This window comes from Meleagris gallopavo, chromosome 6 (genome assembly GCF_905368555.1).
Source record: "Meleagris gallopavo chromosome 6, MGAL_WU_HG_1.1, whole genome shotgun sequence".
NCBI lineage: Eukaryota > Metazoa > Chordata > Aves > Galliformes > Phasianidae > Meleagris > Meleagris gallopavo.
This window is the reverse complement of record NC_139409.1, coordinates 536,207-561,092: the sequence shown is the minus strand read 5'-3', so window position 1 is coordinate 561,092 and position 24,886 is coordinate 536,207. Positions and strand designations below refer to the sequence as shown.

Here is a 24,886-nt window from a genome sequence, read left to right as displayed (position 1 = left end):
GCCGGCCCTGAACCGAGGGCGCCTCGCGCTCCTCCCGGTCCCTCCCTGCCCGGAGCGGGGTGCTCACCCCACGGCCGGGGTCCGACCCGCCTCGTTATCCATCCGGCCCGGCCATCGGCAGAATGGCTCGCGGGGGAGAGCAGGAATGCCCGCAGCTCCCCGTCACGCTGCCCATTGCATCGCAGGAGCTCACCGGGTCGGTCGGGCTTGGAAGCGTCGGGTTGGGTGTTAGGAAAGGTTCCGGATGGATATTAGGAGCCATTTCTTCTCCAAGGAGCCGTCGGGCGCTGGCACAGCTGCCCAGGGAGGTGTCACCACCCCAGACGTGCTCAGGAACCGTGGGGATGCGGCGCCGGGGCTGTGGGCACAGTGGGGGTGGGCTGGGGGGGGTTTCAGGGGTCTGAACAGGAAGATCACTGCTTCCCCATCCTTGTGTCAGAATTCTCCTTAAATAATGCTTTGGGTACAGCCAACGCGGCTCTGTTTAGCTCCACACTAAGCATCCGGCCCCCAATTAACACCAGCTCCTAATCACCATCCTTTGGCCGACACCAGCCACGGCCTCTCCCTGACTCACAGAACACCCCCCTCAGAAGAGCTCCATAAGGAGCACGGAGTCCAGCACCGCACAGGACCACCCGAAAACCACACCACGATAGTTGGAGTTTTATTCAGCTCAGTAACATCACCTCATTCTAAACCTTCCCCTACAGCTGATAGAAGACATCATCTCTGGAGGACATTTTGGTAACAGAACACAAAACCTTTCCCTGTGAGGCATCGGGCACTGCTATCCCACACACACTGTGAGTTCACAGATGGTGGGTGAGTCTGGGTCTTCCTGTAAGGCTTTTTCTGTCCACTTACAGGGCAGCTTTCCTGTGTGAGTTCTCTGGTGTCCAGTCAGGGCTGCGTGGTGCCTGAACCACAGTCCGTATGCACAACGCCTGGTTCTTCTTGGTGTGAATCTGCTCGTGGTTTAGAAGCCTTTGGGTGGATGGTGATAGGACAAGGGGAATGGTTTAAAACTGAGCCAGGGGAGGTTTAGGTTGGATATGAGGAGAAAGTTTTTCATGCAGAGGGTGGTGAGGCACTGGAACAGGTTGCCCAAGGAGGCTGTGGATGCCCCATCCCTGCAGGCATCCAAGGCCAGGCTGGATGTGGCTCTGGGCAGCCTGGGCTGCTGGTTGGTGACCTGCACACAGCAGGGGGTTGGGACTGGATGAGCACTGTGGGCCTTTGCAACCCAGGCCATGCTGTGATTCCATGATTCTATGAAAAATTCTATGAAAAGCCTTCTGCTTTCCCAAAGGACACTGACACTCCAGGTGCCAGCACTGTAAGCAAACACTTTGAGGCACTGTTTGCACATGAAAACCTGTGAAACCACTGTCTAAATGCAGCTCTCCCTTTCCCTCTGCAGATGGGTTCAACGAGATGACTGCAAATGACTGCCACTGCTGCCCTGGCACCAAAGGGGAGAGCTAGGAACAGAAGCAGTATTTGTCTTCCCATTTTTAATTCCAGAAATCGTAACTAGAAGATTGAAAACTCAAGTGTTTACAAGTGGAAGGTCTTGAACTGATACAGCCACAAAGTACCTCAGCTGCCTGGTGCCATCCGTCGCTCCTCACTGCCTTGCTGACACACACTTGTTTTTCTCCAGCTGATTCCTTCTCATGCAGTGCACAGCACACTTTTTTTTTTTCCCCTCAATCAGATCAGAATTGTACAAAAAATAGAGGCCGTTGTCTGCAGATTCCAGCTGTGTATAAAAAACACAAGGTACACAAAGAATAAAAAGGTGGAATTACATCATTTCATTATTTTGTGGATCTTCACATTTGAGAGACTGGAAATAGCAACAGAATGAGGTTAGGCTAAATCAGCATTTCCCAAACAGCACGGAAGCATCACAAAGCAGAAAGCAGAGCAAGCAACTGCTGAGGCTCCTCAGGTCTGCAGTCAGAGCACCTTCAGCCTGTAATTAGCAGAAAGCTGAGGAAGCAGCAGGGCTCACACCTTCAGATTTAAAAAGCAGTGCTTTCAAATGTCATCAAGTACTTCATGCTAACCAGTGAGATTTCTTCATTTCCTGAGGTGTTAATTGTGTTATTTAACCATCCTGCACCAAACACAGTTCAGTACTCTTGGGTGAATCACAAAAACTACACGATGGGATTTGGGGATGATGAAGGAACACAGAACTTGACCGTGACTTGTTAATCACAGAGCCATCACCATGGCAGCTTCTTAACTCCTGTGTTTAAACCTTTTCCTTGCTTTAAGGTTTAAGCCCTTTTCTCCCTTGCCCCTCATGTGACAGCAGATGCATTACCTGGGGCACCAACGGAGACCCCAAGCTCTCTGCCAGGGCAGCACTGTCACTGCCCCTCTTACTCCATCCGTGCAGTGCATGGGTTGAACACCTCACATCAACAGAGGGTGGGGTGGGCAGCACACATGGAGGTGTTAGAAAAGTGAGTCCTTCAGATCTTACAGACTGCAAAGACCTCCCCTCATAAACACTCAGAATTAAGATTAATCCACGACAAAATCCAAGGGTTTGAGGAGTGAGTGGAAGCCGGGAGGCAGGCTAGAAACAGCACAGATCCCTCAGCCTTCAGAAATAAAAGGAAAAATAACCTCCACCCAAAGTGCTTACAGATCTGCAATCCTCCTTCATCACCTCCTCCTCCTCCTCGTACAGTTCTTTCTGCCATTCTTCCAGGCTCTTCCCCTCTTTTGCTGCCACGTTCCCAAATGTCCCACAGACCTAAAACAGAACGCATTCAATGCCAGTGCTGTGCTGAACACACTCAAAAGCCCTCTCTGTTCAAACAGTGTTAGCACAGCACACAACCTATGGAGCTTACAGCTGAATCTCCTCCTGTCATTTCTACATAGAGCATGGAAGCAGCAAGATGGCTTTAAAATAATGTGACTCAATGACTTTCTAAAGCAATCAAGCCAAAAATTAGTAGTAAAAAAACCTGCAATCAGCGAATTGGAAACGATGGTTGCTGAATTAATAAAATAATCAAGACCCAAAAAACTTCAGAGTGTTTTAAAGCACATTGTGAGGAGCTGCTGCCTATCAGATCCAGCTCCAAGAGTTTTCCCTGCTGATAAGACTTAGAAGGTGATGCAAACAAAAATTAAAGCCCTACAAATACTGACAATTAAGACATTGTATGTTAAAAGAGACTGAAGACAAAATGTCAAGAATGTGTTCTCATATTGCCATTAATTTCTTTTGATTCATCCGGATCTTTCTTGAGATGAGCAGTGCTGAACACAGCCCCTATTGCTGCAGTCTGAACCCAAACACAGCACCCACACATCCATGGTGAGAAGCAGTTCACACTCGGCCTTCATAGCTCCTGCATGCAGCGTTTGCAGCTGGAATCTGAGCACAGAGAGCTCCCAGATGCATTCACTCCCCTCTGCCACCAACCTCTGAATGCCACATTGCTGCCTCCTTGACTGGCATTGCATGAAATCCCTCCTATTTAACAGAAATAAACACAGCTGAAATCTCCCGATTACCTTCAGGAGCTCTGGGTTTGCTTCTGAGTTTACTTACTTATTCCACCACAGAGGCTGTGAGGGCTCCTGATGAGCCAGTTCCCATCTTCCCCCAGGATGAACTTCTCGGGAACGGCCTCTTTCAGCAGACATCTGCTCCTCTTGATTTTTAAGGGGTTGATTTCAAAAGAACTGTCCTCAAAGCACTTTGAACACAACTGCCGGTGCTTAGAAGGCGTCCCCACGTCCCGGCCCGTGCTGTGGATCCAGCGCTTCAGGAGGGCTTTGTTTTGGAGAGGGAAACATAGGAAGTGACGGTGCTGTCCTCGCAGCCCCCGCTGGTGGCACTCGGGCTGAGTGCTGAGCAATAAGCCATCGCCAAGGCAGCGATGGGAACAGCTCGGAAATAACGCGCCAGAAGGAGGGCAGCAGGAGCACCCAGCGCAGCGCTGCTTTACTTCTAAGCAGGCCGCAATTCTCTGGGAAAATCGGGGACTTCAGAGCCGGGAAGAGCCGCGTTCGAGGGCCGCAGCCCCAGCAGCACTCAGCCTCACTGCTTCAGAGCGACGGAAGCTCACCTGAAAGGGAAAAAAACCTTTTAAACCAGCTTCAAGGAGCCGTTAGCACACAGCTGCGCGCGGCGCGGACCTCCTGCAACGTAACGCCCTTCGTTAACCGGCGTTTCCGCGAGGAACCCCGCACGTTCCGCCACAAAGCTCACTCAGGGGCCCCGACAAAGGGCCAGAGCCTAAGATCCCGCCCCGAACCCGATGCTTCGGGTGCCCGGGGCGCCGCTGCGGCTCGTCCCGGCGCTGTGGGATCACGGCGGCCCTCAGGAGGGCTGTGCGAAGGCCGGCCGGCAAACCCTGCTCACCGCCACCACGGCCCCGCCATCTTGCTGCGCCCCGCCCCCCTCGACCCGGTGCGAGCCAATCAGAAAGCTCGGTGCGCGAAGTGCCGCCCCGCCCCCCCTCGCCATTGGCCTGCAGCTGCTTTGCTCCGCCCCCCGCGCGCCGCGCGACTAGAGCCAATCAACGCGGGCACGTGCGGCACAGCCTCCCAAGGCTGGCCAATGGAGAAAGCAAAGAGTTTTGATTGGAGGAGTAGCGAGAGTGACGTCACAGGAAGGAAGCGCCACAGCCGGCTCGTTGCCATAACAACGGCGCCGGGCCAGACGCGGGAGCCGGGAACCTGGTTCTGATTCGGCCTCAGCTCCTGCATGTCCACCCTGCGAGGCTCAGCGCCACCGAGAGCCACGAGAAGCTTCTTTATTATCAAAAGGAACGCGATGTCGCAGCGCATCTGACCCGGCAGCGCCCCTCCCCCCCTAAAAACGCAGCAACGCAACGCCTCGAGGAGGACGTTCTACAAACATTAACACTGCCTGTTATCAGGACTCAGAAAGTTGCACAAAACCATCCAGAGCTGCGACAGCGCGGCAAAGCACAACGGAGAAGCACCTGAAGGCTGCCCAGAAGGCACAGCGTGCTGTGGGGTCACACGGGGACTCCCAGCACCACCACACGAGGTGGAACGCAGCCCTCCTCAGCTCACACGGCTCCCTGTGCTCAGTACAGGATATTGGAGCCACTTACAGATCCGTTCCCAGACTCTGAGATACCCTGGGATGACATTTTGGGTGTCCTCCAGCCCGAAGCATTAGACAGCGCTCTGTGTTGGCATTTCTTCTCTCCGGGGCGAGTTCAGGAGCTGTGAGCGCTGCAGACTTCCTGCATATCCCATAGCCAGGCATAGAATCACAGAATCCTTAGGGTTGGAAGAGACCTCTGAAGACCGTCGAGTCCAAGTGCCCTGCTGTCAGGCAGCTCCAGGGACCGCCTCAATGCACTCTGTGGAAAATAAACACCAATGTTCTCCCCTCCCCATGCAGGGAGCTGCCATCCAACAGCCACCTCAGCTCAGTGCTGAGCTGGAAGACCCCGCTGTGCGCCTGCTTGGCTGCCCACAGCAGGGCAGGATTTTCTATCTGGAGTGCAGCACGGATTCCCTGATTTCTGTGCAGGGCCAGCTGGCAGTCTGATGTGTTCTCTGCACGTGGCTTTCCTGGTGCTTAATTAAACTCCTCCTGAGTACGAACCTTTTGCTGCAGAGGTGGCATGGGAAAAGCCCCTCTCCCGAGTGGCGGCGCAGATGTTTTAAGAGATAATCCTTCCTCCTGTAGCTTTTGTCACACTCGGAGCACTTGTAGGGCCTCTCACCCGTGTGAGAAGTCTGGTGTCGGACAAGCCAGGAGTGGCAAACAAAGCTTTTCCCACAGTCATTGCATATGTAGGACTTCCCTCTGCCCTGGCTCTGCTGTTGGCTCGCTAAGCCACCCCTGGGCACCTCCAACACGTCCCGTGGGTCGGCCTCGCAGCGGCTGGGTAGCAAATTCTCTGCAGGGAGCTTCCCTCCACTCCCCATCGACGGCCGCTCCTCTTTGCAATGGCCGTTGTGCTCACAAAGCCTGGTTCTACCTGCGCTGCTTGGCACGAGCTTGGCTGGCAGCCCTTCCAGCTTCTCCCCTGCAGCATCCACTGAGTGCTGGAAGGCCACCTCGATGGGACTGTTCTCACACTTGGGGACTGGCAGCAGCTCTTCCTGGGCTCCCTGCAGAGTTGGAAGATGCTCCTGCTGGATATAGTTCCTCTCACACCTGCTGGACACGCACAGTCTCTTTCTGACATCATTTTGCTGAGCACTAAAGAGATCCAGTTGTTCAGCAAAGGCTCGGTTGTACTGAGCATCACCCAAAAAGCCATTCCTGCTGGTGGCTGTTTCCATCATTTCTGTGCTCCACTGACTGTCCCACGTCAGGGCAGAGCTGGGATCCTCGTGAAACTTCTCCTCAGGTCTCTCCAGCATGTTGGAGTCACACATCGTGCTTACAAAGCTGTCAGCCAGGGAGTCCCTCCTTCTGTTCTCATCATGCACTGAAACAGACAGATTCCACAGTCTTTCAGTTAAGGAAATCTCTTAATGGTATCCAGAAGCCGTATCTATGGCCACACGGTGCCAACGACGGATGGACACAGTAAGTATGATGGGAGGCTTTAATACGAGGGAGAGGGAAAAACCAGTGTTCCACTGAAACAAAACCTCCAGGAAAACAAATAGTCTTTTTTGCAATTAAAATCTAGGTGAATAATCGCTAATGCAACACCTCCCCTTCAGCTCTCATTCAGCTCTCTAATGTGTCAGCCTAAGTTCCCTTCATTTCCAACAGGGCAGACAGCACCGCAGCTCAGCGCTCCACTGCACGGCTAAAGAAGCAAAGGTCCACGCTGAGGCAGCAAAGCCAGGCAAACAGCTCAGTGTACACAACCTCTCCTTGTACGTGAGCTGCTGCCTCTGCAGGCTGGGCTGCTGTGGGGAGAGCTGAGAGCAGTGCTGAGGCAAGAGGAAGGCTCTCATGACTTGGAGCTCATCCCAATGCTGCTGGCACAAGGCAGCCAGAGCTGACAGCTGCCTGTCCTCCAGAAACCCCTCCTGCTTTCCTCTGACTCCTAACAATCCAACCCAGAAGGTACCGGGCAACTCAGAAGCTTAGGCACAGCTCTAGATTTACCCCAGACAAAGCAAATCCCACTTTTCTCTGCCTCGTTCCACTGCTCTGCAAATTCCCTCTTTCTAGAATTAAAGTTTCCAGTGTCTCGTTTTCCAGACTAATTTTTCTCAGAAGTCTTCAGCTCAGGCTTCTCATGCTCCATGATTCTTTTGTCCCCTGAGACCTGTGTCCCATCCAACTGCTCAGAGTTGCTACAGAAAGGCTGAGCATTGTAAGGGACCATGGGCTGGCCAACTGAGACCAGCACCATCCGCACTGCACAAACACCCCAAGCTCTTATTCCTCCTGCTGTGCTCTGAGGACTCTTAGAGCAGTCAGAACAGGAATCTCTACGGAAAGGTGTAGGCAGAGCTGATCCAGCCTTACACCAAGGCAATATTCTGGATGACTCTTTGTTTCTGTGGGGTAAAACCATGCAGGGAGGCAGTTCCCATAAGGTGACTGGCAGACTGAGAGTCTAATTTACTCTACAGTAACTTTACCACGCCTAAATAACTTAAAGATGATGCATCCCCTCTTCAATTACCCAGTCAGGAGCTGCACTCAACTCCGGAGTTGTGCTCCACAAGACAGCATTTAATATCCCAGTGCAGATTTGTGCACCTAAACCTTCCCTAAGGCTGAGCCTGGATCCAAAGATGTGCCTCTGACCCCTAACTGCCCCTCAACCACAATCCAAGGCAGCATTTGGGACAGTTTGAAGCTGCAAAGGGAGGGAAGGCACAGAACCTACTTTGTGAACAAACATCAGCTGGCAGACTGAGGTTTGCACTGGTTCTTTCACAGCTTACGTTATAAGGCTATGATATTTTAATAGATCAAAAAATGCTTTAAATTAGACATTATATCCCAGGAAATCTCAGCTGAAATTCACTACCGACCTGCACTTGGCTCTGCAGGGATTTCTTCTTTCTCTGAGCCATGCTGCTCGGGGCAGTGCGGCTCCTCCTCTTGCTTAATCCACGACAAGACCGCAGTCACACAGCTCTGAGACTCTGTTTGTTGGAGAAAATGTACACAATTGAGAAACACCAGAGAAAGACACGAAGCAAAGGAGATTTGGGAGCTCACAAAGATAAGAAAAGCACCCACAAAGCCTCGGGGGAGACAAAAGGTCAGGAGGCACTGAGGGCCATTCCTACAGTGGGAGTTGTCCCAAGGAATCCTCACCGGTGTCTCCTTGTAGGTCTTCATGCGTTGTGCCAGGCAGCTCCCTGCCGTACACCTCCGTGCCTCTCTTGGTCTCACCTGAAGCTTCAGGCTCAGAGAATGCTGGCTCTGTAAAGGGGAAAGCCCAAGGCAAGCTTACCAGAAGTGCTTAAGTTCAGGACGTTACAAGGCTGAGACCTGTTCTGATTTGATTTTTTCTCCCGCGAGCCAACCCTAGATTTTACACAGGCTCCCATAAGTCTGGTTTATTCACAGAACCTGACAGGAGTTTGCTTCACAAGCTGGAGACCAAATACAACAGAGCCAACAGAGAGAGCTGCTGCCCTTTGTATGGAGTGAGGGCAGTCAGCTCCAAAGCACAGCAGCTGCTCAGCGAGGCAAAGCAGTGCCACCAAAGCAACGGAACGCTGCTGAGCAGCCGGGACTGCCAGCTCTGTTCAAAACCTGCAGGCGTTCTAACAAAGCTCTGGAATGTGTGAGAAGAGAGAAAAAAAACCAACAAGGCCTGGAATGTAATGGCTCCGTTTCTCTCGCCCCTGGGGCACGCAGTTACTCACCTGGGCACGGCTCCCGCTCCGCTCCCGCAGCCTCCAGCTCCTCCTGCGCTGCTGCGCACGGCTCTTCCTCCTCCTTAACACAGACACCGCCGTCTTCTGCGTGGGGAATCAGGCAACGTCAGCTCCCGTATCCAAAACTACCTCCAAGCCCAGCAGCTCTATTCGGGCTCACTCGCAGCAGAACCCCCCTCCGGCTGCGCCCCTTACTGAGCGAGGCCCGGCCGCATCCCTCGGCCGCACCTCCCAAAGCTCTCAGCGGACGCCCAGCGGTTCCTCGTGCGGTGCCGCGCCGCAGCGCCGCCTCCCCGCCGCCCTCCGCTCCCGCAGCGCGGAGCCGCGCCGCTCGGTGCCACACGTGTCCGCTCAGGCCGGCACGGCGCCGCGATCTCCTCCCGCTCACCGCTCTCCGCGGCGGCTCCGCTCCCCTCCCCGTCCTTTCGGCCGCAGCCCCGCCGCTGCCGCGCATCCTCCGCTCCGTCCCCGCGTCGCGGCGCCCCCCGAGGCGGCTCCAATCTCCGCTCCAGCGCCCGCACGCGGCCCCGCAGCGCCAGCGCGGCCCTCAGCCGCCGCTCCGCCCGCGCCAGGCGGCCCTCCAGGCGGAGCAGCCGCGCCGACACCGCCCGGCCTAGCAGCGGCCCCGCCATGGCCGCACGAACGACGGCCCTCAGCCCCGGGCGGCCCCGCAGCGCCCTCTGCCGCCGCCCCGCACCGGGAGGCGGGGCTGCCGTGCTGGGAGGGCAGGGCGGGGAACGGAGCCCGGCGGGGCCGCGGGGCGGGAGCTGCGCTCGTGCCGGGCGCGAACTGCAGCCCAGGAGCTCCCGACACGCGGCTCCGCACGGGGACAGCGGCTGCGGCTCCCCTCCTTGGGGATCTCCCACCCGCTGTGCTCTGGGGGGCCCTGCTGGGGTGGGGGGACCAGAGGGACCCCGAGGGCCCCATCCTCAGCCGCACTGCGGGTCTGCGGTCCGAAGGAGCCCGGGCCCATCCTTGTGTCTGCGGTTCCTCTCAGGAGCTCCGTGGTGCCACCACGGCCACAGCACAGCGGGTATCACCGCTGCGGGATCCCAGCTGGGATCTGGGGGGTGTCACCTCCGTGCTCTGCTCTGCCAACCTCCAGAGGAGCACCGTCCTAATGGGAGATGTGCACAGTCAGGCCAAAAACACCCGAGGTCCTCCACTTCACGCAGGTGTCCCCACGGAGGTGCCTCCATCGCAAGCACTGAACCATCACCTCCTCACCTCAACCCCTGAGCCGAGCACAGCACTGTGGGGGCTGAGAGCCACGCTGCTTCGGTGCAGCACGGGACACGGGCAGCTTTCTGGGCTGTAAGCACACTTGTGTTCAGTTCTGCATCCCCCAACAGCCCCAAGTCCTCCTCCTTGTGCTTGCACTCAGAGCGCGGCTCTGTCCATATCTGTGCTTGGCATTGCCCTGACCCAGCTGTAGCGCCGTGCACTTGGCCTTCTTGGACCACAGGTGGCTTGCACGGCCTGATCTCAGCCCTGTCTGGGTGGCAGCCCTTCCCTCCAGTGTAAGACTGCAGCTCACTGCTTGGTGTCATCAGCAAAGCTGCTGACAAAGACATGAGATGGTTTTGGCCCCAACACCGTTTGTCACCGATCTCCACGTGGACACTGAGCCACCGACCACAACTCCGAGTGCAATCATCAGCCAGTTCCTCGTCCACCAAACGGCCCATCCATCAAACCCACATCTCTCCAACACAGAGACGAGGACGCCGTGTGCGACAGTGCCAAACACGTTGCACGTGTCCGTGTGGATGGCACCAGCTGCTCTGGCTGAGAGTTGCCCCGTGATGCCAAAATGTGGTGCTGTGCCACCAGAGCGAGGTGGGCTCCTCCAGCACATCCTCCACAGGCCCCTACCAAGGGCTGCTGGAGCAGGGAACCTCTCCTTCAGTGCATCCAAAGGGTCCAGCCCACCCCAGCTGGACATGGAGCCAGGTGGCAGCTGTGTGGCACATGCATTGTTCTGGTCCTGCTGGTGAGGAGCTGCCAGAGGACAGGCCCTTCTCTGTACCTACACACACTCTCATGTCTTCTGTTTAATTGGTGCACAGGAGCTTGGATGCTGGTGTTCCTCTCCAAAACACTGAAGCGGCAGCAATGGCATGCAAATAATTCCTGCCTCGATGTGGCAAAACGCTCAGAGGCTTTCACAAAGCAAATCTGAAGTGGTGAAGCAATAATAGACGTGGAGCTGCTCTAACTGCGGGAAGTACTGCACAATGAACAAACCACAGCGCAGCTCAGGGTGCACGTGGAAGACCTCATGCTCCTGAAATACGTCCTGCATCTTCCCTGGCCTTTCCTTGCAGCTTCTGATGCATCCTTTAAGCATCACTGTATCTGTGCAAGGGAATGATTTCTCTCTTCTCCTTGGCAGATCGGTGTGTTTCTGTGCTGCTTGACATTTCTCCTTGGATTCAGGGCTGAATTTTTAAAATGGAAGCAGCACAAACCTCAAAATAGCTCCGTGATCTGTTATAAATATACATATTGATCTCTGAAATACAAGAGCTCAGCTCAAACAGGGAAACTATGACTCACTGCACGAAGTACTGCTTCATCTGTATTATCAAAGGTGGCATCAATAAGTGATGAAATTTGGAGCTTCGGCAGCCTCTACCATGTGAAGTCTCCCCATCAAAATCAGAGGAGTTAAGATGGTGAAACCCTTCCCAGCCCACACTACTGGACACACTGGAACAGGCTGCCCAAGGAGGCTGTGGATGCCCCGTCCCTGCAGGCATCCAAGGCCAGGCTGGATGTGGCTCTGGGCAGCCTGGGCTGCTGGTTGGTGACCTGCACACAGCAGGGGGTTGGAACTGGATGAGCACTGTGGGTCTTTGCAACCAAGGTCATTCCATGATTCTATGATACTGAAACAACCAACTTTTCACACAACAGCAGTGCAACATGGAGCAGAGATGGCAACAGTGCACTTTCATGGTTTCTGTTCTCCTTTTGTATCACGCCGTAACAGCACAAAGTTGCCAGTAGTTGTTGGTTTGTAGAATAGTCCACAGAAGCGATGCTATCCAAGATTCAGGCTGCTGCTGTCACAAAGCACCACTGCTGCTTCATGCAACAGCACCTCCACGTTTGTATCCCAAAATAATCCTGCTCTGCCTCGACTCCAATGGGCTGATCTGATGATGGCTGCAATTCTGTGGTTGCTGAAAACTTTTGCTGGCAGCACTGACTTGGTTTGGCTGCAGGGTGAGAACTGCACAGCGAGTAATTTCCATCCTCTTTGTAGACGCTATTGGCACTGTGACACTGTTTGAATCTCAGATATACACACACAGAAACCAGCTCTCCTGCTCAGGTTCCACTGCAGCATTAAAACAAACCAAAAAATGCAATGAGAACCCACTCCATTGTGTTTCTGATGCAAGGTAGGCGTGTGTCTTCCCATCGGTGAGGCAGGGTGCTACAAACACAGCAGGACCCCTGAGAGCTCAGTGACCATGCATACAGCCCTTCCCTATGGACACACACCCAGGGCCAAGCAAGCAGGAAAAGTGCTTTTCAAAAAGACCCAAAAAAAAAAAAAAAAAAAAAAAGAAGTGCTTAAGGCTTCACAGTTTTAATCCATTCAAGTTTAATGTTATGGTAATTAAAAAAAAATCAAGTATCTACCGCTGCAGGTTGAACTGGCATTTTGCAAATGACAGAAACGTGCTCCCTGCCCTGGAGGCTCACAGTCTACGCAAGAAAAAGGAGGAAACAAGCAGTTGAGCAGCTGTCAGCAGGAAGCACTGGAGGACAGATCAGTTTACTGAACAGGCCCAAACGGATTGTCTGGAGTTCAAATGCCTTCTGCTGCTAACTGCCAAGAGATTCTCCTTAGCACGTCACGCAGCAAAGCAAAACTGGTCCGCGCTCATTGCATCGTGGTACCAAGCGGGCACTGAACACTGACGAGGGACAAAACATGGAACACTCTGTCCCCACAGATTTATTGGGGGAAAAAAACATGGGTGAGTACACAAAGAGAGGCTCACCACACACAGAGCTGCTCAGACACGTCAGAAAGCAAAGACCTCAGCAGCACTAAGATGAGAAGAGGCCACAGGCAGATGTGTCAGGAAAATGCCTGCAGCGGTTGACACTCCGGCAGCAGTGGCTCTGTGCCACTCTGCAGCACGAGCAGGCTCACACAAACTCACTCCAATCTGCTCTAGATTCTGCAGAAATCACGTTAGCTTAAACCAGAGTCTGGAGCTGGCCTCGCTGCTTGGGTGCAACAGGCACAGCAGCACTCCTGTCTTGTGCTCCAACGTCAGGGCAGGTGGCATTGAACAGCGAGGTCCTGGAAAGAGCTCACTCCTGGGCCAGAAGAGCTTCCAGCTAACACACCTGCCCAGGAACACTTCTGTCCCTGCAAGCATGAGCCAGCCACCTGCACCTGCCCCTTAGCGGGCACCTGGGGACCAGGAAGTGGCAGAGAGGTTTCTAAAGCCCTATGAGCAATGGGGAGATCAAATAGCAGTTTTAACCCAGGTCAGGCAGCATTGTGAGCCCTGAAGTTCCATGATGTATTTGGGCTGTTGGCCGAACGTGTTTCATTTTGGGATATAATGAAAGCCCATCTCTAATATCGAAAGAGCATACGTACCCCATGCCAGCAGGAGGAAAGAAAGATGAAGACAATAATTAAAGACAAAGGAAAAAGTGTTAATGCAGAGGCAGTTAGCAGAATGTTATCCCAACGCTCACGTCAGCCTGAGTGTACAGCTGAGCACTACCTCTGGCTTACCAGTTGCTTCCCCTTTCAGTTCCACTGGGAGTCCAAGAGGTACCAGGAGGAGCCTGGGCAATGCTGCCTCTATTAGGTGTGCTCAGAAGCAAGACAAAAAGGGAATTCCTCTGTCACTGCAGTACAAACCCAGAGTCTCCCGGCAAGTCATCAGTGACACTTCCTCTCATGCATGTCTTTAATATCCCAGAGTCTTTTGAACATGTCACTCAAGCTTGCCCACGAAACTGAGCGCAGCAGAAATTCATCAAGGAATGCAGGGAGGGAAACTCCAGGTGAAAAGCAGCTGCTTGCTGTAACCAGTTCAAATTACTGACACAAACCTGGAAAGACCCTAAACACTTTTGTTCTTAAGAGATTTTCAGCTAACTATGAGGTATCGCATCATCACCACCACGAAGAAGAGGGCAGTCATGCCGTGGCGGATCCTAATTCTACTTTGCTTGGACCTTTATGATAAATAGAGAGACTTTAATGCTGAGCAGCAGAGACTCTGTCCTCTCCTGCCTTCCTCGCCCAGGGGCGATAGGCCACGTGAGCCCTGCACAGCCTAGAATCCCTATAGCGGTGCCTCCCTCGTATGACTCCTGACCGCGCAGTTCCTCTCTCGCAGGTGGATCTTCTCGTGCTGCAGGAGGTGCTGCTTCTGGGTGAAGCGCTTCAAGCACTCGTTGCATTGGTACGGTCTCTCCCCCGTGTGGATCCTCTGATGCCGGATCAGATTGGAGGGATGGCTGAAAGTCTTCCCACAGTACGAGCACCAAAGGACCCCCGGGCTCCGGCCCGAGTGCACGCGCTGGTGGATGATGAGGGTTTTCTTCTGGGAGAAGCACTCCTGACACTTGCTGCACTTGTAAGGCTTCCCCTGTGGGTGACCTGCTTTGCTGCGGTTGGTGTTGATGCTCTTCATGCACCTGGAACTGCCACGTGCCTTGTTTGTGGCTGAGATGCCAGCAGGAGCTTTTACCTTCGGGTTCTGCTTGGAGCTCTCTGTGGCAACGTGGATCTGCTGGTGAGGCTGATGGACAAAGACGTTCTCATCTTCAGTGGGCTCACTGCCACACAGCGTGCTGTAATTCTGCTGCTGCATCATCAGCATCTTCTTCAGACACAAGCCCTTCCTACATGCAACGCATGAGTGAGGCCTCTCCTCGGGATACTCTTGCCTGTAGAATGTGATGGTGTTGATTTCACCAAGATCACCTTCCCCAGAAGCAGATGGCACCAACCTGCTCATGCTCTGGTTTCCCAGGGGCACAGGAGAGCTGTACTGACTGTCAAAGGGCAGCACCTCGTTGGCACTCTGGAAAACCACATCTTCTGATTCCCCGGATAAGGCCGTGGGACACTCTGAGCTTTGCAGGCATTCATCAGAGTCCAGCTGCTCTATTTTGAATGCTATCACCTCATCAGCTGGAACTGAGGAGAAAAACAAAGGGGACATTCACTGCCGGGAGACAGAGATGCTTCTAAAATCCCCCCATCCTTCCCCTGCCACCCTTGCATCAAACAGGCCCCTCTTAGCAGGGAGCATGAAACACTGCTGTACCAATCGAGTCAACTGCAGGACTAAAACAAGACAGAATATGAGTGAAGAGCACAGGAATGCTTCCCTTTCAGCTGGCTGAGCAGCGGGTGTGAGAAGCCACAACGGAGGGAGCAGAGAGAAGTGCTGCCTTCCAAGACATCACACACTTCAGCACTGCCCAATTTCCAAAATTGCCTCCAGCTCCTCCTCCCAAGTGCTAAGATCTCATGAACTGGGGGTAGGACTTTGCTTCCCAGTGCATCTGCTGCCCTCCATAACCAACGTCCCAGTATTTCACACTCTTCAGATAGAGGTGGCCCTTTCCACGAGATCCACCTTCCCTCTCCTCCCAGGATGTGGTGACTCACCTGTGCAGCCTCTTTGTTGAAAGGGAACACATAAACACTCCCAATTTTTGACTTGAGATGTGCTGCTCTGGATGTGTATGTAACAAGGTGATAACATGCAGAGGTGACACTATGGGTGGATGTGAATAAGAGCACTCAAAGCAGGGCAAATACCAACAAAAACAGAACAAGTCCTTTGGATGCCTCTGATGCAGCACAAGAAGAAACAGAGACCAGGACTGAGAGTGAGGGAGAAAGTATGAAACAAGGAGATGACCGCTGAGCTGGGAACAGTCTAATAATCAAGTATTATGCTGTCGTTGGGAATAAAAGAAGCATCTCAGCTCAATGGTGACTGTCCAAGCCCTCAGGTATCTGCTGAGGGACTCCTCTGGAGCACAGCTCCTTCCTCTGAGACTGCTTCCACCAAGCTGAAGAAATTCCAGGGAAAAACATCAGAAATGCCTTGTCTACCTATCACTTCAATCTTCCTACATGTAAAATTGTCCATAGTATCTCAATCTGCTTTGTTAACCTCAGCATGGCTCTTGCTCTCTCCCCAGGGCCCTGTACATGCAGGGGGAACATCTGGGGTGCCCTCATGCAGCACTGGCTCTCCCTGGGTCTCCAGTTGCACAGCACATTGTGGCACTGCTCAGAACTCACCCACGCTGAGCTCAGTAAACTCTGCACTCTCCGTGGCTTCCTGCTCCTCCGCACACACCTCGTCATTTTGCTTCAGAGCTCCTGCGAAGCTCGGCTCTGGAATGCTGAAGTCTGCTGATATAAAGAGAAAAGTCCCTTACTGGGTGTCACAGCACACTTTGGCTCTTCCCTCACTGCGCCCAGCTTGCTCCCTGCCACCCCAATTTCTTATACAACCTTTCCTCAGCATTACCTGCTCCTACTGGGAGCTGTTCTCAGCCCTGTAAGGAGGGACTTCCTCTTACCCCACGATTGACAATGTTTCAGGACAGCATCCTCCCTGGTGCTACATCCAAGCACACACTTTCAAACCAACACTCATTGGGTCTGGCAGACACCCAGTCCCACAAGGACCCCTTCAGTTGACCCCCCAGCCCCACAAACACTCCCCTCACACCCCCGAATGCTGTTTTCTTCCTTCAAGTTGCTCTTGTTCTCTAGGGCACTGCACTCCTTCTTTGCTGTCTTACCTGCCTGCATCAGGTCTAAACATCAGATATTCTGCTAATGGGAAAGATCAAATCCACTACGTGTTTTCTGACACTCTGTTATTCCCCTGGAACCTGCTCTTCTTCAGAAGTTCCTTTCACAGTAAATCAGAAGCATCACCTGGTGATGTTCTCTGTCTGGGGACAGCACCACACGGTCATTATCCCCAAGAGTAAAAAATGCCATCAATTCATCTCTTGCCTGCACTTGGTTCTGTAGGAATCTCCTTCTGTCCTGAGGTCACCTCACTGCAGGGCACTTCTCCTCTCTGAAGCCGGGACAAGAGGTCAGGTTTGGAGATTGCATAATCTGTTGAGAAACAGAAATGTTAACGTTTCCGTGCTGCATCAAACTGCTCTCATTGCTGCATGCGACAGGAGAGGGAACAAGCTGCCTATAGTAGTCATGGGGAGGAATGTACCTCTTCAAACAATACTGGTAGCAGCTGCATGCCCCAAAACAGCTCCATTGGCCAAAACACACCATCCAGTGAGAGCCCACTGCACGGGGGGCTCTGCATGGCCCACCAGCAGATGGCCTCTAGCAGCCAACTCCATCCCAGCACCAAAAACACCCACAGCCCCAAGGGAAGGGGCTGGTAGGCTGGGCTTGGCACACAGCAGGGCTCTGGGAGAGTAGCAGCCAGTTCCCACTCCACTGAGTGCTGGACACTGAGGCACTGGATGCAGTGCGAGCTGTGCTCTATGCTGGCAGTGGGCACAGACTTCTCTGTGCTTCTACAACTTTGGCTCCTGAGTGCAGGAAAGTTCCCCATGACAGCTAACCCAGAAGCATCAAGAACTGACTTTAAAAGTGTAATTTACCCAGAGAGTTCAGAGATTCATTGTTCCCTCTCAGCACGTTCTTGTACAGCTCCTTCTGCCATTCCTCCAGGTTCTCCCACTCTTGCTCAGCAAAGCAAGCAGTGTCACTTTCAGATGCCTCTGGGGCCTGCAATTGTAAAAGTCACAAACTCAGCCCTGACACAGATACCTCTGCCATCCTTACAGCACTGAAGAGAGAGAACTTTTGCATTTTATTTATCACTGTTACCATATATCAAGCGCTGAAAGGACAAAAGAAATCCTGCCTCAAAGTATCGTCACGACTCAGATCCTCAGTCTGAAGAATTTTCTTCCTCTGTGCTAATTCTGGGCAAGCATACTGCCAGTTTCTCACTGTTCTGTTTCCTTCAGTGTTATTTTTATGGGGATTTAGTAACCATCTGCCCTTTTGCAAAGAGATTCAAGTAAATATAATCATACATACAAACAACCACCCCCAGTTGTATTTGCATTTCTGGCACAGTAAAACATCCTCTTCACAAGCAGTTGATGTGCCTGGGGAAACAAAGAGTTTCCTGGGACACCTCAACCAGGTGCCACCAGCACAGGGGCACACTCAGTGCCCTCCGGGAACATCCTGGTCATAGAATCATAGAACTGCTTGGGTTGCAAAGGAGCACAGTGCTCATCCAGTTCCAACCCCCTGCTATGTTCAGGGTCACCAACCAGCAGCCCAGGCTGCCCAGAGCCACATCCAGCCTGGCCTTGGATGCCTGCAGGGATGGGGCATCCACAGCCTCCTTGGGCAACTTGTTCCAGCGCCTCACCACCCTCTGGGTGCAGTTTGTTACCTTGAGGCTGGAGGGCAGACGCAACAAACAGAAATTCCTATTCTTCAGCAGGTTCTCCATGTGCTCCAGACGCCGCTGCAGCTGCCCGTACTCCCGGATGAGAGTGCCCAGCACGGTCAGCTTGCTCTCCAGCTGGTTCCCAAAATCCACCACTGTTTTTTCACAGTCCAAGTACTTTTTCTCAGTGGTTACCGTCCTCCGCTCTAAGTTGAGCAGCCGGGAGGCGTGGGCCTCTACGCTCTTCTCCACCGCCTGCACAGCAGCCACCACTGTCCACAGTGAGATGCTGGCGGTGCTGCTCGGCACGGCTTCGCCCGGTGCTTGAGGGAGGCCGGATGAGCAGAGGCAGCTGCTGGGGAGCGCGGAGGCCATGTCCCGCTCCAAAGGAGAGGCTGAGGCCGGCAGCTGTTCTGCTCCCGGTGTCCTGCAGGGTCCTTTAGCTGCTAAGGGTGGGAGGGAGAGCTGTGAGGCCTTGGCACACCGGGACCGGGCTTCCCTCCCCATACAGAGACACCAGGACTGAGCTTCTCACATGGGGACACCAGGACTGGGTTTCCTGCCATGTGAGGACGTGGGGCGTGGCGGGCACACCAGGACCGGGCACTGACTCCATGTGAAGACACCAGGAGCGAGGCCTCAATTCCATGCCACGACACCAGACCCGGCCTTCCCCGCCCATACAGGGACACCAGGACTGTAACCCACACAGGACACCGGGGCCTGGCTTTCCCGTTCCACTGGAAAACGGGCTCTTAAGTCTGCTAGGGAACAGCGGCAGCGGGGCCTTCACCGTGTGCGCGGACATCAGTCCCAGCTCCCCCCCCATATCAGCTCACCAGGAACGGTTCTCACCTGGGACCGCGGCCTGCCCCCATACGGGGCCTCATCCCACCGCGGACCCCAACCCTCCGCATCCCTGCGTGCGGGGACACGGGGCCTCGGCTCTGCGAGGGCCCCCAGATGGAGCCTTCCCCGGCACGGGGCCGGCAGGGCCGGGCCGTTATCTCCCCGTGCGGGGTGGGCAGAGCCGGGCCTCGCCCTCACCGCGGGACACCGGGACGGGGCCGTGGGACCGGGGCGCCGTTCCACGTGCGGGCACCGAACCCAGGGCCTCAACTCTGCGCGAAGACCACCGGGCCCACGCTTCCCTCCTCACACAGCGTCACCCAGACCCGGCTCCCGTCCCCGCACAACGCCACCGAACCGAACCGAACGGCCCCGGCCCACCTGCACCGCGCCCGGGGCCGCCGCCGCCGCCTCGACTGCACCTGGCGCCGTCCCGGCGGGAGGTGCCGCCTGGCCGCGGCTCTTTGCCACAGTGCCCCCTGCCGGCCGGAGGGCGCCATGTGCGGCGAGGAGAGGCGGCACCGCCGCGTGAGCCGAGAGGGCAGTGCAGCGCGCGCTCCGGCCAGCAGGCGGCGCTGTCTGTACGAGGCCTGCGGCGCGAGCGATGGGGGAGGGCCGGCGCCGGCGGGGTGGGCTGCCCCATCCCGTCCCGTCGGGTGTCGGTGTGGTGATGGAGGAGCTGTACGCCCGCATCGAGGCCCTGGAGCGGCGGCTGGAGCGGGCGGAGGCTGCGCTGAGGGACAGGGAAGCCCGGGGGCTGTGGTTGCCCTCGGTACGGCCCTTCTCGGAGAGGTGTTGGTGGGGGTTGCCGTGGGTCTGGGGGCTGCTTGTGGGGCCGGCTGGGGACTCGGGGGTCGGTGCGGGAACTGCTTGTGGGGTTGCTGAGGTTCTGAATGGAAGCTGCTCGGGGGGCCCTCAGGCTGTGAAGGAGTGTCGGTGGGGCTGGGGGTCGCCGATGGCTTTGGGGGCTGAAGTGGGCTGGGTGTCTGCTTTGAGGATGCTGGTGGTGCTGCTGGGGGGCTGGGGAGGTGTGTGGGGCAGGGGTGAACGTGGGGGCTCTGATTGGGGCTGTTGGGCGGCAGGGACTGAGCTGGGGGCTGCTTGTTGGGTCTGAGGGGGTGATCGGGGGGCTGGGGTCGGTCCTGGGGTCGTTATGGGGCTGTTTTGAGGCTGGGAGTCAGGCTGGGGGCTGTTATGGGGCCTTTGTTTGGCTGAGGGTCAGCCTGGGGGCTGAGGCGATGTCTGTGGGGCAGGGGATCAACGTAGGGCTTCCTTATGGGGGTCTAGGTGTCAGGCCGGGGTCCGTTTGTGGGGCTGTGGGGGGCTGAGAAGTTGTCTGTGGGGCTGTGAGGTGGTCTGGCGGTTATTGATGGGGACTTTATGGAGCTGAGGCTGGGGGCTCTTTTTTTAGCAGTGTGGGGGCTGAGGGGGCATTTGGTGGTCTGGGTGTGAAGCTGGGGGCTGCTTACAGGGCCAGTAGGGGGCTGGGGGAGTCTGGGGCTGGTATTGAGCCATGGGGCTCCTGCACAAAGATTTTGGGAGAAGGGTGATGCAGGCTGGATTTAGGTTTCGGAGTCAATTACGGGCCTTTGAAGGACTGGGAAATCATTTGGGAACAGTGCAGTAGCCTATAGGATGCATATGGTGCTACTGAGAGGTTGAATGGGCTGATGGGGGCTGAGAGTGAGCCTGGAGGTTGCTTGTGGGCCCATTAGGAGGTGCCAAAGGGGCCTTTCGGGTGAATTTGAAGGGCTGCTAACGGGGCTCTTGGGGTCTGGGAGCTGGCTGGGGGGAGCTGGCAGATGCACTGAGCCCAGCTCTCTGCCCACAGCTGCCGGTGACTTTCAGGGATGTCTTTGTGGAGTTCAGCAGGGACGAGTGGGCCCTCCTGGATGATGAGCAGAAGGAGCTGCATCGGAGCGTAATGCAGAGCAACTGTGAAATGCTGGTGTCCCTGTGTATGCATCCGTGCTGGTTTGGCATTTGCCATCACTATCTGGGCTGCTCTCTCTGGGTTGCTTTCCTTTACCTCTCACTGGGATCTCTAGCCCCAAACATCAGCTCTAACTCTCTGGGAACAAGTGGAGGCTGTCGGGCTCAGGAGGGGGTAGAAAGTACTCAGTGTCTTCTCCTTGTGGAGAGCTGGGATGCCGTCCTCTCTGAGCTGCCATACAAATTCTCACTGCCAAGATCTCTGTCAGGTTTCCTGTTTGTATCCCATGATGTCGTATGGTATGGAATATCTCTCTCTGGCCTTTAGGTTCTGTCCCCTCCCAGCTCCTCATGCCACTCAGCCCACTTGCTGGCAGGACAGTATGAGAAGCTGAGAAACCCAAATGTCTGCACAGCACTGCTCAGCTACAACGGAAACATCATTGTGTTACCAACACTGGTTTTCTCCTAAGGCCAAAGCATGGCATCGCAGCAGACACAAGGACAAAATCAGCTCTGTCCAACCTGAAACCCTCATGCTTGTCATTAATTCTACCCAGTGCTGAGATGAAGGGAGCAGTGGGCTTGGATTTTCCTGCAGCTGGTGTCCACTTAGCATCTCGTGAGCTCACCTCCACGTGCAGCCCAGGTGAAAAATGAGGCACAAGCCGAATCCTGCAGCGGGTCAGGTTGTTTTCCTGTCTTCAGGCGCTTTACACCTGTTGTGTGGGGGAATTCTGGGAGAACAGGTTTCTGTAGCAATCCTAGGTGGAGCAGCGATGAATTATCAGATGAACCTGAGGGTACTTTTCAGATCCTCCATAGAACTCCCTGTCTTTGCCTGTAACTCCTCGCGTGCAGCTTGTTTGGAGATGAGGTTTTGATGGATGGGGTCTGGGCTGTATGATGACAGCACATGCGGAAGACAGGGGATGCACCTGCAAAGATGCTGTCACGTCTCTGATGTTTGTCTTGTCCTTGAGCAGATTGTGACCTAGCCAAGCCTGAAGTCTTATTGCAGATGGAAAGAGAAGAGCCATGCGTACCAGCAGAACCAGACCTGGAGGGCACAGCAGTGTCCATGAAGCCGGCTGCAGGTGAGTGATGCTGGGTCTCAGCCATGCCCGGATCCTGGCTCCTGCCTGCTTACCAGCACACCAGTGGTCCTTGCCCTCAGCCACAGGGCCAGGGGCAGCTCTTGTGGCCGTGCATAGGGATTGTGTTGGGAACATCAGTAGCCCAGAAGTCTCCCCGTGACACGGAGCCCAATGCCTTAAGACTCCGAGAGGGGACCCTCAGCCCCTGTGCTGGCTTTTATGGACCCCAGCAGGTGCTGGTGATGATGAGCACTTTTCTGTCCCCAGAGCCCGACGGTCCAGCCTGTGTGAGTGGTGAAGCCCTGCTGCAGGTGGAGACAGAGCAGTCTCCTAAGGGGAGACGCAGGAGCCTGGAGGACAGCAGGAGCCCATCGGGTGCACCTGACAGTAGTGCACATGAGTGTCTGGCGAGTCCACCAAAGCAAGGGAGTCCTGGCTGTGTCTCACCTGAGGTCATAATCCCCACCTCTGCCCTTGTAGCACAAGTTCCTCAGGAAGCCATAGGAGCTCCAGCAGACCTCAGCCACCTGGCTACCTCCCCTCCCAGCCCCATCCCCACGTGCTGCCAGGAAGTGCTGACCCTGAGCCTGCCTCCATCTCTTCCTCCCGCAGCAGGTAAAGTGCAGAGCCCTTCCTCCCTCCTGTTGGGCTGGGGGCTCAGGGAGCTCAGAGTGCAGCATTAGCTCTGCATGAAGCTTTCCTGAGGCTTTTTGGGCAGATTTCTACATGATTCACATGGGCCGAGAAGGGGTTAGCACAGCAAATCCAGTTACCAGCTTTGAAACTATATAAAAATGGGATGTGGCATGGTGTGAACCAAGTCAGTCAGTCGGTTTGCACTGAAAGATGAGCCCTTGATGTCTCTTTTGGACTCTTCCCATCCTCAGTGGTGTTTGTCAATCCTTGGGGTGTCTGAGGTGACTGGCTGTAGTGGTGTCCTGCTGTGGTCTGGGCAGGCACTGGGCTGGAAGAAGAGAGCGGTGCTGGCATTGGTAGCAGCTCCTGGGTGAGGAGAGGGGGAGGCATGGGGGTCTTTATGCCCCTTGGGTCTTTATGCCTTGTTCTCAGAACTGAGTGGAAAAGTGATGCTGGGGTTCTGCCAAATTTCCAGCAGGTGCCGACGCGGGGATCCCAGGAGAGGTCCTGCAGGAGCGGATGGGAGCTGAGAAGGGTCTGCCAAAGGAGGACTTGAAAGGTGCAGGGAACAGTGGCCAGTATCTGGCAGCAGATGCTCCTGAAGAGCCGAGCAGGGAGGAGATGCCAGACCTTTGCCAAACAGCAGCACACGTGGAGCCCAGCGGCTCGGCTGATCTGCTGGGAAGGCCAGAGGAGAGCGTGGGCAGAACCGCTGCCTGCCAGCGAAACTCCTCCCGAGAGAAGTTCTACAGGTGCGTGGTGTGCGGGAAGAACTTCCTGCTCAAGATCAACCTCGTCATCCACCAGAAGAGCCACAGCAACTGGGTGCCGTACGTCTGCATCGAATGCAACCAGGCCTTCATGTCCAAAAAGAAAATCCGGCGTCACCTGCGGATCCGGGCGGCCACGGGGTTCTGCCCACCCTCCGACACCGAGGGGGGCTCCGGCCTGGCGCCCTGTAGGGCCGCCCAGCCCCACACCCAGGTCAGCAGCACCAGGGAGCAGTGGGAGAAGCCCAACCCCAACCGGTTCCCACTGTCTCCTCAGAAAATTACATATACGTGTACCGAATGCATGGAGAACTTCTCCAGCCAGAACTTTCTGGTGCTGCACCAGAGGACGCACGCTGACCGGCATCACTTCACCCTGTGTCTCTGCTGCAATAGGAGCTTTGTCTGGGCCTCCGAGTTCGTCTGCCACAGCCAGAGCGATGCGGGCAGGAAGGGTTACTGGTGCAGCGAGTGCCAGAAAGCCTACAAGCGGCTCCACCGCCCATGAGGGCACCAGAAGACCGATGTGAGAAGGGAGAGCCCACGTGAGTGCAGCAGCAAACTGCCTCTGCACACTGAGCCTGTGTAGGTGAGGGTGAGAGGAGGGCGAGGGGGGCACTTCTGGGGATCGGGCTGCTGCCGGCCCTTCTCTCTCCATCCTCGGCCGTGGGCTCTGGGCGTTGTGGCTGGAGCTCATCCCACCCTGCCCGGCATCCACAGCTGCCTGCTCCTCTTCCTTAGGGTGGAAGGAGCGGCTGTGAGGAGCTGGTCTGGGGCTCTGGCTGTGGGAATCAGGTTCCTCCCCACAGCTGCGTGTAGTTCTGCTGTGCTGCTGCTGGGAAACCTCCAGCTGTGGCACCTGTATACGGACACCCTCCAGCACATCCGTGTCCCACTGCAGCATCCCATGTCTGTGCTGTTCATGGAGCTCCTGCGGGTCCTGCTCTGCCCTGGGCTCTACCCCTGCCTGGCTGCCAAGCTGGGGGCATTTTAGAGCCGCGAGGGGAAGAATTTGGGGGTAAAATGGTGGAATTGGAGGTAGCGCTCCGTGTGGGGTGGGCGCTGCTGGTGGGCAGCGAGGGAACGAGAGTGGGTTTTGTTGGAAAATAACGTGTGTTGGAAAATAACGTGGGGAGGGGTTCCCTGTGCCTTATTGGTGGGGGCTGTGCTGTGGGGCAGGCCGGTTAATTGGTTAATTAAACCAGTCCTGGGAATTTAGTGCTTCTGTGAACGTTTGTGGGGCTTTTGGGGACTGGGATGTGGGGATATGGAATGTTGGGGGGGTCCGTGA

The 24,886-nt window shown here is 55.3% G+C and overlaps 2 protein-coding genes and 1 long non-coding RNA gene across 8 annotated transcripts; 2 read left to right on the top strand and 1 right to left on the bottom strand.

The window, feature by feature from the left end:
* The first annotated feature begins 203 nt into the window (after nt 1-203).
* On the top strand, nt 204-1,823 carry LOC146544047 (uncharacterized). The gene is made up of 2 exons (XR_014884065.1): nt 204-806; nt 1,424-1,823. It is a non-coding gene; the product is annotated as an uncharacterized LOC146544047 (long non-coding RNA).
* Nucleotides 655-19,661, bottom strand: LOC100545735 (uncharacterized). Its single transcript, XM_085226803.1, has 11 exons — nt 19,542-19,661; nt 18,315-18,757; nt 17,503-17,629; nt 16,880-16,987; nt 16,151-16,264; nt 8,824-8,919; nt 8,267-8,374; nt 7,978-8,091; nt 3,587-6,461; nt 2,666-2,776; nt 655-1,765 (listed from the first exon to the last, which is right to left on the bottom strand). Exons 2-9 carry the CDS (start codon nt 18,684-18,686, stop codon nt 5,512-5,514), a joined length of 1,989 nt encoding a protein of 662 aa, XP_085082929.1. The 5' UTR covers nt 18,687-18,757; nt 19,542-19,661; the 3' UTR covers nt 655-1,765; nt 2,666-2,776; nt 3,587-5,511.
* Nucleotides 19,260-24,809, top strand: LOC104911305 (zinc finger protein 777-like). 6 transcript variants are annotated; one of them, XM_085226772.1, is made up of 7 exons: nt 19,260-19,952; nt 20,992-21,118; nt 22,079-22,189; nt 22,457-22,804; nt 23,301-23,809; nt 23,992-24,180; nt 24,337-24,809. In XM_085226772.1, the coding sequence occupies exons 1-6, from the start codon at nt 19,275-19,277 to the stop codon at nt 24,142-24,144; spliced, it is 1,926 nt and encodes a 641-aa protein (XP_085082898.1). In that variant the 5' UTR covers nt 19,260-19,274; the 3' UTR covers nt 24,145-24,180; nt 24,337-24,809. The 6 variants fall into 6 exon arrangements, 4 of the variants coding, with proteins under 4 accessions (XP_085082898.1, XP_085082897.1, XP_085082896.1 ...); XM_085226771.1 differs by having other exon boundaries at nt 23,992-24,184; XR_014884060.1 differs by having other exon boundaries at nt 23,301-24,180.
* The last annotated feature ends 77 nt before the right edge of the window (nt 24,810-24,886 follow it).

Coding starts and splice junctions, on each gene's coding strand:
- LOC100545735 (XM_085226803.1), bottom strand. CDS start 18,686: ATGGCCTCCGCGCTCCCCAGCAGCTGCCTCTGCTCATCCGGCCTCCCT. Junction 17,630..18,314: donor GTCTGCCCTCCAGCCTCAAG/GTAACAAACTGC, acceptor TTACAATTGCAG/GCCCCAGAGGCATCTGAAAG. Junction 8,920..16,150: donor GTTTACTGAGCTCAGCGTGG/GTGAGTTCTGAG, acceptor TTCCCCACGCAG/AAGACGGCGGTGTCTGTGTT.
- LOC104911305 (XM_085226769.1), top strand. CDS start 19,275: ATGGAGCCTTCCCCGGCACGGGGCCGGCAGGGCCGGGCCGTTATCTCC. Junction 19,953..20,991: donor GTACGGCCCTTCTCGGAGAG/GTGTTGGTGGGG, acceptor CTCTGCCCACAG/CTGCCGGTGACTTTCAGGGA. Junction 21,119..22,078: donor TGAAATGCTGGTGTCCCTGT/GTATGCATCCGT, acceptor GTCCTTGAGCAG/ATTGTGACCTAGCCAAGCCT.